At 44.2% G+C, this 14,305-nt stretch overlaps 1 protein-coding gene across 1 annotated transcript in view; it reads left to right on the forward strand.

The window, feature by feature from the left end:
- The window catches only part of qsox1 (quiescin Q6 sulfhydryl oxidase 1), a 164,577-nt gene that overhangs the window by 112,241 nt on the left and 38,031 nt on the right, over nt 1-14,305 (forward strand). Inside the window, exons 7-9 of the mRNA XM_063063763.1 lie at nt 2,098-2,229; nt 4,542-4,671; nt 11,832-11,954. Of these exons, the coding sequence (XP_062919833.1) occupies nt 2,098-2,229; nt 4,542-4,671; nt 11,832-11,954 (385 nt within the window). The remainder of the gene's footprint in view (nt 1-2,097; nt 2,230-4,541; nt 4,672-11,831; nt 11,955-14,305) is intronic.

Here is a 14,305-nt window from a genome sequence, read left to right on the forward strand (position 1 = left end):
AGAGACCAGATAAGAATCAACCTTAAAGATATATATTGGAAGTGTCAAGCAAATTAGCTCAAGTGTAAATGAAGTATTTTTTCACTTACAGCACAGTTGTGCACCTATTAGTTTATCGCAAACAAGAGGAATTCTGCAGATGCTGGAAATTCAAGCAACACACATCAGAGTTTGATATTAGTTTATTGCTATATTTTTATTGAAATGGTCACCTTTACTGACATCAAAACAAAAGGCAAAGCTTGTTTATTCTTTAGAATTGGATTGAAATTTCAAACAATGTTATCATGACTCTTTCATGGAATTGGTTGTCTGGGCCAACTAATACACCACCGTTAGAGAATCATGGAGTCCTAAAGACAGTAACAGGCCCATCAGCCCATCATTTCAGTGCAGGATATCAAGTAGCCATCTGCACTGATGCCATTTATCAGCACTTGATCACAGATGCACTTTGGTCAATCAAGTGCTCATCCAGTTACTTCTAAGTTTAGCAAGAGTACAGGCCTCCATCACCCGCTTAGGCAATGTGCTCCTCCTGGGTGAAAAAGTTCTTCTGTGGGTTCTTTGTAAGCCTATACCCCTTACCCCTTACCCTAAAGCAGGGGGTCCCAACTGTTTATATGCCATGGACCCTTACCATTAACTGAGAGGACTGTGGAATCCAGGTTGGGACCCTTTTTCCTAAAGCTATTTCACCTGGTTTTATATATTTTTGTCAGCAGATGAGACAGTGTGATGTATTGCTGTTGATGGTAGTTCATAGATGAAATCCAATGGGAATGGGGCAGATAATAATTACCTGCATTCCAATCAGTAATGCAAAGATGGGCACTCAAGCAAGACCAAAACAAGAACTATTAGGAGTGAGGATCAATGGCTTGGCCAGGAGACTCTTTGCACAAAGAGCGAGATGGAAAATCTAAGGGATTTAGGGAGTAATTTCAAATTCTGAGAACTTGGTGACTGCACACCTCACTCTGAGTAAGGAGACTGCATGGGGGGGGGAGTGGATATACAGAGGAAAAGCAATAAGGTCAGACTTCCACAGTAAATGATAGGACCTGGGGCATGTTGTGGAACAGAGAGATCTGGAATTCAGGTACCTGGTTCACTGAAAGTAGAGTCACAGGTAGATAGGTTGATGAAGAAGGCTTTTAGCTTGCTGGCCTTCTGTCAGGGCATTAAGTATAGAAGTTGAGAGGCTATGATGCAGTTGTACAAGGCACTCATAAGGCCATACAGAGTATTGTTTTGGTCACCCTGCTATAGAAAAGATGTTATTAAACTGGAAATGTACAGAAATGATTTGCCTGGATGTTGTCAGGACTTGAAAGACTGAATTATAGGGAGAAGTTAGACAAGCTGTGACGATTTTCCTTAGACCATAGGATCATATAGAGGTGAATAAAATCATGAGGGGCGCAGATAGAGTAAATGCACTGTCTTTTCCACAGAGTTGAGTATACAAGAATTAGAGGGCATGGTTTGAGATGAGAGGGGAAATATTTAATAGGAACTTGAGAAGCAGCTTTTTTACAAGATGGCATATGTGGATGAGCTGCCAGAGGAAGTGGTTAACAACTTTAAAAGACAGTTGGATAGTTAAATGGATAGGAAAGCTTTAGAAGATTATGAGCCAAATGCTAGCAAAGAGGATCAACTTGAATGGGCACCTTGGTTGGCATGCACCAGTAGGGCCAAAAATCTAGTATACATGTTGTGTGACACTATGACTCTTAGCCACTCTTCAAGCTAAAGGGAGCTTACGTAGGGTTAGAGTGTATTTAGAGAAAGAAAACAAAAAGCCCTTTGTTAAAACTTTTGATTCTCTCCCCAGAGCTGCCACCTGACCTGCTGAGTTCCTGCATTTTGTGATTTTATTTCAGATTTTCAACATGTGCAAACTTTCATTTCTATCATTTATTTCTACTGGTAGGTGGACTTTGCTGCTAATGCAGTGCAGAGAATGGCCAGTTTGAAGCCAGCTGACTTGTTTAAATGAGCGAATGTGAGGGAGGAATCTAAATGCTTAGGTCCTATTTGGAAGATGAGGAGAAATCCTTCACATTGACATTGGTTCCATTTTATCCGCAGGAAAAAGGAAACACGCATTTTCTATACGTATTACCTGCGCCGCTTGCCAGGAGTGACACGAGGAGCTTATAAACTGACAGCAGAGAACGTTACCTATGGGGACAGTACAGAGACATGGAAAGATTTCAACAGGTTTGGCACTTCTAATAGCTGCGTCGGGGAACGGCTATGATCCTCTCTCAACAACTCACACCTCCCCATTCTCACCACACTAAACCAGCACTCTGTTCTTTTCCTGTCAGGAGAAGTTCTGGAGAATTGTTGATTGCAGCAACCGGCGAGCACCCCATTTGCACTCAACCTACACCAATCCCGTTTCTTTCCTCTCCACATTCCCATCAGCTCTCCCGAGGTTCTGTCTCTCACCTACACACCTGTAGCAATTTACAGTGAACAATTAACTTACCGGCCTGCTTTTGGGCAAAAGGAAACCGGAGCACTCTGGAGGAAGCCCAGGGGATCACAGGGAAAGCGTGCAAACTCAGTACAGATAGCACTGTTGGTCAGGTTTGAACCCAGATTATTGGAGCTGTGAAGCAACCACTCTACCAATTGTACCACTGCACCTTCTGAACGTTGAGGGGCAAGCTGCCATTTTTGAGGAGAATGGGGCAGGATGTTGGTGGGGAAGGTTGGGTTGCAATGGCTTTGCTGCTTCTTCCAGGCACCAGGGGGAGCACATGGCCAGACAGGCTCTCACCAGGTGAGCATAACCTGCATTCTCTGACACTCTGGCCTGTAGTGGCCCACTCTTGGCCGGCAAAGAGCACCACGAAATTGAACCCAGCATGGACAGGCTCATTCCCAGACCACAAGCTGTTGCCTGGCAAGACATTCTTAATTAAGATAGGGGTGTGGATCCCTGCACTTTGAACTGGCATCAGCACTTTCTTGTAAAAGCTGAAGCTGGGGAGAGTCTGCTGACCATCAATGGTTATGCACCATCAATTCATGATAACATCTCATGGTAGAATGCCAAATTCAATGGAGCAATGCACAAATGCTGGAGAAACTCTGTGGGTCAGGCAGCATCTGTGGAAGGAAACGGACAGTGGGTCTTTAGACACTTAAGCTGGTCCAGCAGCACTGCAGTGCTTAGTACATTGCTCCAGATTCCAGCATCTGGATTCCCTGTGCCTCCATTTTAAATGGAACATCTCTTTTAGTTGCTAGAAATCAGCTTCAGAAATGCCAGTCAGAAACCAATCTCAAGCAGGGCTTGATTGAACTTCCAGTCCTTCAGCAGGATGAAGACTCTTTGCATTACTCAGCTTAACCGGGATGCAGTCATCAACCAAGAGGCAATCAGGCACTTAGCACAGCTTGTCCTATCAGATGATTACAAAGGCTTCCTTCCATCTCCACCAAGGTTGAGAGGACCAGGATCCTTATCAGCATTATTTTTTAAAATCCAATTGAGTCTCAAATCCAAGTCCACCTGCCTACATTTTTTTTTACTGTAAAAGCATCAGTGATAAACCCCAGAAAAAAGGTGGATCCACCGAATCCAATATTAGCGCAGCGCAGACTGGCCTCTCTCTAATGGCCTTGGGGGCATTATAACCACTGTGAAGTTTGTTCTAAAACTGATCGTATTACGAAACATGCATGGCTTTTGGTTAAATGGACATACTGAATCTATTATTTATCTGCAGTCAGTAAAGTCCTGCAGTGAGGAAATCAGTCCTTCATTTGTATAGCCATCTCTACTTCTAGGTCTAGTGGCTTCCTTGTCTAAGTAATGGTGTGAAATGTAGCCATGTCTGTCTGTCTCTCTCCCTCTCTCTCTCTTTGTCACTCTCTCTGTCCTCCTCTTGCTCACACTCTCTGTCTGTCACTCATGCTCTCGCTGTTTGTCTGTAGCCCTCTCTCATGGGCTTTCTCGCTGTCTCTCCTTTCTACCTGTCACTGGCCCTTTTTTCTCACACTCTTTCTCACTGTCTTTATTTCTCATTCTCTCTCACTGACTGGCTTTCTATTTCCCTCTTGCTTGTCTTTCTATCTCTCTCTTGTCAGTCTTTTGGTGTCTTTCTCTCTCTCTGTCACTCACTCTCTCACTCGCTTTCTCTCTCACTCTCTCACTCTCCCACTCACTCACTCGCTCTCTCTCTCACTCTCTCACTCACTCACTCACTCTCACTCACTCTTTCGTCATCTCCCTCTCTCTCACTAGCAATGTAGCTGGGTCAAGCTGTTCCTGTATCCCACACTCTGCTGAAGCATAAATGTATCTCTGTCCCTCATTTGATGCATTCCTCTCTCCATCTAGAGATTTAACTCTTAAGACTACCTTCATCCCCTTCCCACTATCCTCTTGTACATCGGCACTCCTTCTTCAGGGCCAAGTTGTAGTTGTATCCTCCTGGCTAAAGTGTTCTAGTGTCCCTCTCTGCTCCAGGGTATGTATTTCAGTGTATTTTTGCCAATGTTCCTCCTCTTTGCAGTTCCAAGCTGTATATGAGTGATCTGGAGTCTTCCCTTTACTATTCCCTCAAGATGGAAGTGGTGAAACATCAGGAACTCTCAGGGGATACCCTCATGGCACTGAAAAACTTCATCACCGTGCTGACAAAGGTTAGTTGGGCAGAGTTGTTGGTCATTTACTTTAAAGTACATTGATTCAGCAGTTCGCCTGAACAGACAGAGTAGTAATTCAATGAACGCCATTTCATGAATTTACAGATGTGTTATTTTTATCTTGAATCTGATACTCTTTTTAAAAATGTATGCACAGCTTTGGGCTGAGAGAGCAAAGCCAGCATTTATTGACTATCCCTGACTGTTCTTCAGAAGATGGAGTGTTGCCTTCTTGAACCAATGCAGTCTGCAGCTCCAAGATTGTGATCCAGCAACAATATTATCTTAGGTGTTCAGCGAAACAGTCTCCCAGCCTGCGTCGGGTCTTGCCTCCAACCTGATGGCATGAACATTGACTTTTCTAACTTCTGTCAATGCCCCTCCTCCCCCTCGTATCCCATCCATTATTTATTTATATATATATTCTTTTTCTCTCTCTCCTTTTTCTCCTCTGTCCCTCTCTCTATACTCCTTGCCCATCCTCTGGGTTTCACCCCTCCCCCTTTCTTTCTCCTTAGGCCTCCTGTCCCATGATCCTCTCATATCCCTTTTGCCAAGCACCTGTCCAGCTCTTGGCTCCATCCCTCCCCCTCCTGTCTTCTCCTATCATTTTGGATCTCCCCCTCCCCCTCCCACTTTCAAATCTCTTACTAGCTCTTCTTTCAGTTAGTCCTGACGAAGGGTCTCGGTCCGAAATGTTGACTGTACCTCTTCCAATAGATGCTGCCTGGCCTGCTGCGTTCACCAGCAACTTTTATGTGTGTTGCTGGAATAAACTGTTTATTCCTTTCCATAGATTCTACCTGTCCTGCTGAGTTCTTCCAGCATTTTCTATGTGTAACAATAATATACTGCCTAGTCAGAATAGTGGACATCTTGGTGGGGAATTTTCTGGGCATCTTTCCTACTGGGATATACTGGGACATTCCATAGAATCATACAGCACAGGAACAGACCCTTTGGCCCAGTTGGTCCATGCCAGCCAAGGTACCCCATCCAAACTGGTCTCATTTGCCTGCGTTTGGCTCATGACCTTTGGATCTTTCCAAGTACACAAACCACGTGGGGGTGGGGGAGTTGAAGTGTTGGTGGTGGGAAGGTGGTGAGTGATCAATTAAGGAGGGTAATGGGGGTGAGGCAGTCAAAGGCTACCTTGACCTGGATGGTGGTGAGCATTCTTCTATCTGAATTTTCTGTGCCTTCCGATAATGGATCCTTTCTACTTCAGTGTTGAGCTCCTTACAGGAAGGAACTGGAAAGCCATTTTTATTACACTTGAACTTCACAATGTAATGGCACTTCCCACCTAAAAGGTATTTGTGTGTTCTCCCCGTGACAGTATGGGTTTCCTCCAGGTGCTCCAGTTTCTTCCCATAGTCCAAAGATTGTGCTGGATTAATTGGTCATTGCAAATTGTCCCATGATTAACCTAGGATTAAATTGGGGGATTGCTGGGCTGGAAGGGTGTAGTCCATGCTGTATCTCAATAAAAAAAATTTAAAATGAGATATTTCCATAGAATAGCAGAATACTCTTGCCTCTCTTGTTACAGTACAGCTCTCTCACAGCTACAGTGACATGGGTTCATTCCTGACTTCGGATTACTTTCCACAGTCTCTCTGTGGCTTTGCAGAGTTCCTCACACTTCCCAAAGTATTAACTTTATAACATTTTGTGTGATAACTTTTGTTTGTTTCTCCAGTGTTGTAATTGGTCTAGAGGTGAGAGCTGTTTACCACTCCCCCCTCCACCCCACCCCTGTGAAACAGGAAGTGATTAGCATTTGTAAGAATTGAGAGCTATAGCCGGTCATCAAGATGTGGGCTGATCTCCCTCGGTGATACATCTGGTTCTGAAATCAGCCTGAGGCAAATTTTCACCCAAAGAACTTCCTTCATAGTGAATTCATTTTTAAGTTTCGAGTGAACCTGTTGAGGTTAAAGGGGGCAATTATTAAGTGATTGCCCGAATTCTGCTGGATTTTGCCACATTTAGGCAAATCCACTTCCTGTCGTTTTGGAGGCAAGAGAAAATTTGCAGATGCTGGAAATCTGAGCAACACACACAACATGCTTAAGGAACTCAGCAGGCCAGGCAGCATCTATGGAAAAATAGCACAGATGACGTTTTGGTCCAAAACCCTTTGGCAGGACTGTCAGTTTGGCTTTAGAAATTCACCTTTACAAAATTTTCAAGTCACTACTATAAACTTGCTTTGTGTGAAGGCAAATAAACATAACTTTTGTTTTAACTCACATTTCTTGACGTGTCACATAACAGAAAATCAGGATACAGCCTGTTTTCTAGGAATACAGTTCCTCCATAATGTGGGGTTCACCTGCCTATTCTTTTTCTCTGTGAGCTGTGGTAAAATGGACAGGTGCTTAATATAGAACCTTTGTTCTACAGTATATGCTACAGTGACCAAGGAAAATAAGCATTTGTAATATTTTCAGGCCATTGCAAGGGTAATCACTCTTGGAACCAAAACAGTTTTTCCTAAACTGCTTTGTGCAACAAAAGTCCGTCCATGGGTCAAAATGATGCTTGAGTCACTGGATTAGAGCCTCTACCACTGACCTTGGCATCTTATTCTGGTTTGGCTGTGAACAGCTGAAGGACTGAACTTTGGATTGAGGACGAAGAGACTGCACTCAGGGCTGGCATCGTGAGGTCATCTTCCAGGAGCTGCAGGAACTCCTGACGTTTAAGATGCTGGATTTTTAGTTTGACAAATTTTGATAGGTGGTGACACTCAACTGTAGACTCGAGTTCTGAGCACCTGCCCCCCCTGAGTCCCCTTTGTTCAGCTGAAGTTCAGTGGCAGTGGTACTCAGTGTTGCTATTCTTTCAACTCCTCGTGATCAGGTGGTCAGATTCAAAGCCGACTGAAACCTCTAACCCCTGCAGATGGGCTGCTTGTTCTCCTTGTTGGCAGGAGGTTTGCTGGGCCATCGAGCTATGGATAGTCCGGCCCCCTTCATGATCAGCAAGTGGTCACAGAATTGACATCTTGATCTTTACAGCCACTGTTTACAGGGTCACTGGTCCCAAACAAAAGGGTATTAGCAAGATCAATGGGTTTTGTCAGCTGGCAAAGTGAACAATTTAAAAGACACATCCAGGAGGAGAAGAAGGAGGAACCCTGTCTTCTGGGAGGTCCAGTTCACCTCAATAACATATCCACCCCAAGCCGTGGATTAAAATATCATTTTGATAAAGAAAGGAGAGGAAGCCATGCATTTTGTTTTATTTCATAATTTAGGTTAATATTTTAAACTGGCCTGAACATGTTTGTTAATGTCTGTACTGTCAACGCTATTCTAGAAACAGTACAAAACCCTTTGAGAGTGGTGAGCTGTCAAAGGTCATCAGGGCATTGGGGGGGAGGGGCAGTGAGGGGGGAGGAGACACATCCTCAGGACCTGCCTCCTGATGCCTTCTCATCACTGAGAATGTCCTCTGCCCCGTGACTCTTCAGAAGGGTTAAATGTGGGCAAGTGGATACTGCTGTCAGAAGTGCAGGCAGCATGCCAAGTCTGGCCCAACTTGTCACCACACATTACCTCCCTAGTCTTCTGTATTTGCACCCTGCATGCATTTCCATGCCATTTTAAATATAATTAAACATACAGGGAGATATTGGGGCACATGATGAAAAGTTTAATTGCAGGCAGAGCTGCAACTAAAGATTGGAGAAGAGAGCAGAGGGCAGAAAGAAGCCATGTTCCATTTACATCTGTCATGTCCCGTACAGGACTGTCCAAAGTGTTTTACAGCCAAGGTAGGTAGTCACGGTTCAGATGTAGGAAAACTGGCACAGCAAGAATCCAGAAACAGAAGCGTTTTAATGACTGGATTATTGGCAATTGATAATATGGATATGGGACAGTCAGTAGAGCTGTGCCTTTATAGCCGCAGTGACACTGGTCCAATCCTAACCTCCAGTTCTCTGTGGGAGGAGTCTGGCCATTCTTCTTGTGACTGTGTGGCTTTCCTTCCATGTCGTAAAGACATGCAGATTGGTCGATTAATCGACCACTTTAAATTACACCTAGTATGCAGATGATTGGTGGAGCAGTTGTGGGTGGGAGATCGGTGTTTGGATGAAGGAAGTGTGGAAGAAATAAAAAGGAATTAGTGCAAGTGGGTGGTTGGTGGTGACTGGGCAACTTTGGTTCAGCTGACTGAATCAGGCAATGCTTAAAGGTAACAGAGCATCCCTGGATCAAGACAGATGCATCTATTCCCAATCCATTAGGAAACATAGCAAAGAGCAGATCCAAAACACAAAAGATTCTGCAGATGCAAAAATTCAGTGCAAAACACACAGAATGCAGCAAGTCGGGCATCGTCTATGAAAATGAATATACAGTTGACATTTCAGGCTGAGACCCTTCATCAGGACTGGAAAGGAAGGGGAAAGATGCCAGAATATAAAGTGGGGTGAGGGGAAGGAGGGCAAGCTGGAAGGTGATTAGTGAAGCAGGTGGGTGGGAAAGGTAAAGGGCTGGAGAAGAAGGAATCTGATCGGAAAGGAGAGGGGCTTTGGGAGAAAAGGAAAAAGGAGGTAAGAGGCCAAACTGGGGAGTAGAAGAAGAGGGAAGGGGGGGGGAAGAAAAAGAGAAATAAAATTCCAGAAGGAGAAACGGATGTTCATGCCATCAGGTCATAGTCTGCCTTGAGTGAGGTGTTCCTCCACCGTGAGAGTGGCCTCATCGTGGCCACGGACCGACATCTCAGAATGGGAATGGGGATAGGAATTAAAATGGCTGGCCACCAGGAAGTTCCGCTTATGGCGGATGGAGCAGAGGTGCTCAATAAAATGGTTCCCCAACTATGGTTGGGTCTTACCATTGTAGAGGAGGCCGCATCGGGAGCACCAGATACAATAGGCGAACCCAATGGTTTCACAGGTGAGGTGTTGCCTCAGCTGGAAGGACTGATTGGGGCCCTGAATAGAGGTGAGTGAGGAGATGAATGGGCAGGTGTCGCATTTCTCCCTCTTACAGGGATATGTAAGTATCCCTATGAGAAGAAAGCAAATCCAAATGGCAAAAAAACACTTTTTTAATACATGGTGTGGCCTTTTTATGATTTCTACATGATTTAATTTTATTTAAATTAGTAGTAATAGATAACTATCCACCTGAGCTCTTTTTCAAAGAGCGCATGTGTATTCTTTGCCACTAATAAGATCACCTGGGGACATAAATCTCTGTATGATTGTGTGCATGCATGCACACCTGAGTTTTTTATACGTGTGTGCATATACACCAGTGTTAGATGCACCTGATTTTATGTGGTGTGCACACGCCCCTGATTTTGCGTAGTGCGCACTTGTGTCTGATTTGGGGTGGCGTTCACGTGCACCTGTTATTGTGAAGTGTGCGCATACACCAGATTCTGGGTGGTCTGCATGAGCAGCTGTTTCGTGCGGTGTGCACGTACACCTGTCTTTGTATGGTGTGCATGCTTAAGTTCCTAAGTATTGTGCGCGTGTGTGTGTGTGTGTGTGTGTGTGTGTGTGTGTGTGTTTGTCTGTCAGCCAGTGTATGAGACTGTACCTGTGTTCTATGCCTCTCCATGCAGGCATGTAAAAGGTTGCTCTCTGTTGATCTACAGGGGTAAGAGTTGCCCTGTGAAAGGTTTTGAAATCCAATTATAGCAGTTTCAGTGCTGAACAGTACAGACTGAGGCCACCAGCTCTGTCCCAGGCTGTGCTGTGGGCTGGCGGAGAGGAAGTAAACTACTCAGTAAGCCACGGTAATCTTGTTTTTACCCTCTTGTGGTGAGTGTTCCCAGATCCCATGGTGTTTGTCTGCACACTGATACTAATTGAATTTTGGTTGCTGTTATTGAACAGAAGTAGATTTTCTGGGTCCTTGGAGGCCGGGGTTGTTGGATTGAAGCAGACATGATTTTATCTCAGTCCAGATCTGAGTGTTCAGTGTGGTCAGCAGTAGAATACAAATAGGAGACAATACGAACTTGCTCGTGTCCTGTGGGGTGAGGTGGGGGTGACACAGGAGCTGCAAAAACGGGTTTCTTCTCTGAAAATGAAATAATGCCAAGAGAAAACTCCCTTACAGTGGCCTGCTCTCTTCTTTCACCCTCAGTAACCTGGTGTGATAGCATAGTGAGGTCTGGCAAACTGACTACAAACACTGTCCTGAGCTCCTGCAATAAGATGGGAGGGGGACTGCATTGGCCTCCCATGCCCTTTCAGGTGGGAAATGCTGTGATTTCATCGGCATTGTGTTATCTCAGCAGCTCGAATGATTTACTTCTGAAATGACTGCTCCTGTTGCTTCCTGAGCTGGTGTCAGGGTATCAATATGTGTGCTCAGCAGTTCTATGCAAAGGTTCCCATAACGTAGGTCTGGAGGTTGAATTTCAGCTTTAACTGTGTTGGACAATCCTCGTGCAAATTACATACATAGTTGTGCTGATTGCCAAAACCCGTTTGATAGTCTGAGTTTCTGGCACAAACTCAGAGACCAGCCAGTTATTCTTTCATTTATCTAGAAAACTGATGAAAGACAATGTACATACCATGACTGTAAGTAGCTACATTGCCCCATATGCATTTTTCTTAATGAGTTTTGAAGTGTCCATGCTTTGAATTGATATTGCAAGGCATCCATCGTATAGGTGTCAAAACGTAATTTGCCTTCGTGAGCTGAGGTGTATGTATGTGACTGGCCTGACAGGCTCCACAGTCAAACATACTGCCGGCTGTCATCGTTTACAGTCAGCTTGTCTGCCATTTCCTGGCTTTAAAGATTTCTAAGTGAAATTTACCTAATTTTATATTAGGAGAAAGTTTGTGATGCCAAAATGCACCATCTTTTTGCTTATAGCCGTGCTGAAGGGGGGCTTGGGAAATCTAATGCTTTGTAGTGTGTTGTTCTGGGATGAGAATACATTGTGATCTCACAGGAAGCCTAGCTCAGACGTCTGGTCTGAAATGCACTCCTCAATGACTATACAGGTTTCAGGTAGTAGTCAGTGCCATGATAGGGGTCTGCTTCTTTGGAGAGATGAACCTAATGATGTTCCTTACAGGTATTGATTCCGAAGAAAGCTGAGGACACAAGGACAAAACATGTTTATTCCGAATTGTTGACAAAATGCTATTTTTCTTTGTTCCCTAGTTCTTTCCTGGTCGGCCGTTCATTATGAAGCTGCTTCAAATAACTGACACCTGGCTGAGAGATGTTGGCACAGGGCCAGTCTCCTCCAGAGCACTTATGGATGTGCTCAACAACAAGAACAGGGTAAGCTGCCTGCTGTTGCACTGCGTAAAGGGATTGTGACCTGGTTTCTCACCATATTGATTCCTTCCTGGGGTCATGGAGTAGGATAAATCTTACAATGAAGTGGTTGGAAGCTAGAACTCGAACTCGCTCCCACAAAGAGTACATGTAATAAATGTTATGATGCATTTAGGAGGACGCTGTAAAGCGTAAGAGGGAAAAAAGAATAGAACTATACACAGACAGAGCGAGCAGTATTTTACAAAGTGGTTTGAGTAATTAGCACAAGCATAACATTAGAATGGGCACTGGAATGCATCATTCATCAAGACCATCCACCTCAACACGATTTCCCTACCCTATCCACATATCTCTTGATTCCCCTAGTGTTTAGATTTCTTCTGAACCTTGCTTTGAATGAGCACAATGTTTGTTTACCTCTGTGTCAAATATTTTTTTCTCAGCTCAAGGGTTGCAGGGCCACAAGTAACTAGTATTTTATTTTATACTCAACTCCCTGTTATTGTTTTAAAAATCTGCAGATCTTACAGTCTGTTGTATTTGGAAAAGCACTGTGAAGTGAGTACTTACCTCACCAGTACTGCAGCCCAACCTTAAATGATGACATCTATTGCCACCAGTCCTTCGCCTTAGTGTTTTATAGTGCTTGGTTTGTAATCGTAACGTTAAACCATGTTCCACAGCAGCAGACTTTTACCCACCAGTACTACACAATGGCATTATACCATGACAGACCCGTGCCCAGCAGTACTTTAACCCAGTGTAACACAGTGGCTGATGTGTGTCCACTCGTACAGTATATATGTTGTATAAAGATGGGCCTGCATCCATCAGTCATGTAATCAGTGACGGACTGGTGCCAGCAGTGTAGAGCTGAATGAGGACTCAAGCCTAGAAGATCAAACAAGATCCAGCATTGTTGCTGCGACTGTGAACCCTGGTGCCAGAGCCAGGCCTGATATGGTTGCTGAAATGCAAGTCATAGCCATGTGGATTGGGCCAATACATGGACCAGGCAGACAGTCCAGGGTGTAAAGTGCAACATTTTGTCTTCCTATTCACTCTATGTCGCTAGCCAACTGTCTCTCCTGTTAAGGAGCTGGGGATTTGTGGCTAAGTCCTCTCAAGCTCTGTCGTTTTTCTAGAAGAATCAGTTCAGTCGACAGTACACACCCTGGATGTAAAGCCATGTGCAGTTCTTTGGCCTGTCCCACCATTTTCCAAGGGGCCAGGACCCCACCTGGCAGTCTGGGGATGTTCTCCAGTACTCAGTAGTCAGGTTGTCTTACCCTGCCATGGCCTACTCTGTAAGGTGGTCATCAGTATTCCGGTCATCGCCTATCACAACAGCAGACCAGAGGACAAGCAATGAAGACAACTGAGCAGCAAGGTGAGGATCCACATCAGGGCAGTCAAAAATGCTGGAGGCAAAGGAAGTACTCAGTCCAAATCCTCAAGGACAGGTTTCTCCAAAGAAAACGCCTTCTCACCTTCTTCATATCTGGTGGAGCAGCGTTTGATCCTAGAAAAGTTTTACTAGCCGCATAACGTATCCCAGCTCACAGACTCATTGTCAAGTCAATCACACAGTACAGGGTCATTTAACCCTGCAGAATATTCTTGGGAATAATTTATACTCTGTGAATCATTACCTCTGCTAGAACTGTTAATGATTTCAATAAAGCAACTTAGCTTAAAATAGTCAAAGATATTCTTTCTCTTATACGGTAGGCTGAAGCTTCCTGTTCACTTCTTAGTCTCAGTAAGTCATCACAACAAATGCTTATTCAACACATCAGTATTGCCATCATTACACATATAAATGTTATTCCTCATTAGCCATAGATTCTCTTCACCTTTCACATAAAACAACTGTCATACCTTTGAAGAAATAACAAGCAGGATAGACAAAGGAGAATTGATTGATGTTGTGTACTTGGATTTTCAGAAGGCCTTTGACAAGGTGCCACACATGAGGCTGCTTAACAAGTTAAGAGCCCACGGTATTACAGGAAAGATTCTAGCATGATAAAGCAGTGGCTTATCGACAGCAGGCAAACGGTGGGAATGAAGCTACCAGTAACTAGTGGTGTTCCACAGGAGTCTGTGTTGGGACCCATTCTTTTTACGTTATATGTCAATGATTTGCATGATGCAAAGTTTGCAGAGAATATGAAGATAGTGGGGGAAGGTAGTTTTGAGGATGTAGGCTACAGAAGGACTTAGACAGATCAGGACAATGGACAAAAAAAGTGGCAGATGAAATACAGCGTCAGGAAGTGTATGGTCATGCACTTTGGTAGAAGAAATAAAAGGGTTGGCTATTTTCTAAATGTAGAGAAAATACAAAA

This window comes from Mobula hypostoma, chromosome 12 (assembly GCF_963921235.1).
Source record: "Mobula hypostoma chromosome 12, sMobHyp1.1, whole genome shotgun sequence".
In the NCBI taxonomy this organism is placed as follows: Eukaryota; Metazoa; Chordata; class Chondrichthyes; order Myliobatiformes; family Myliobatidae; genus Mobula; species Mobula hypostoma.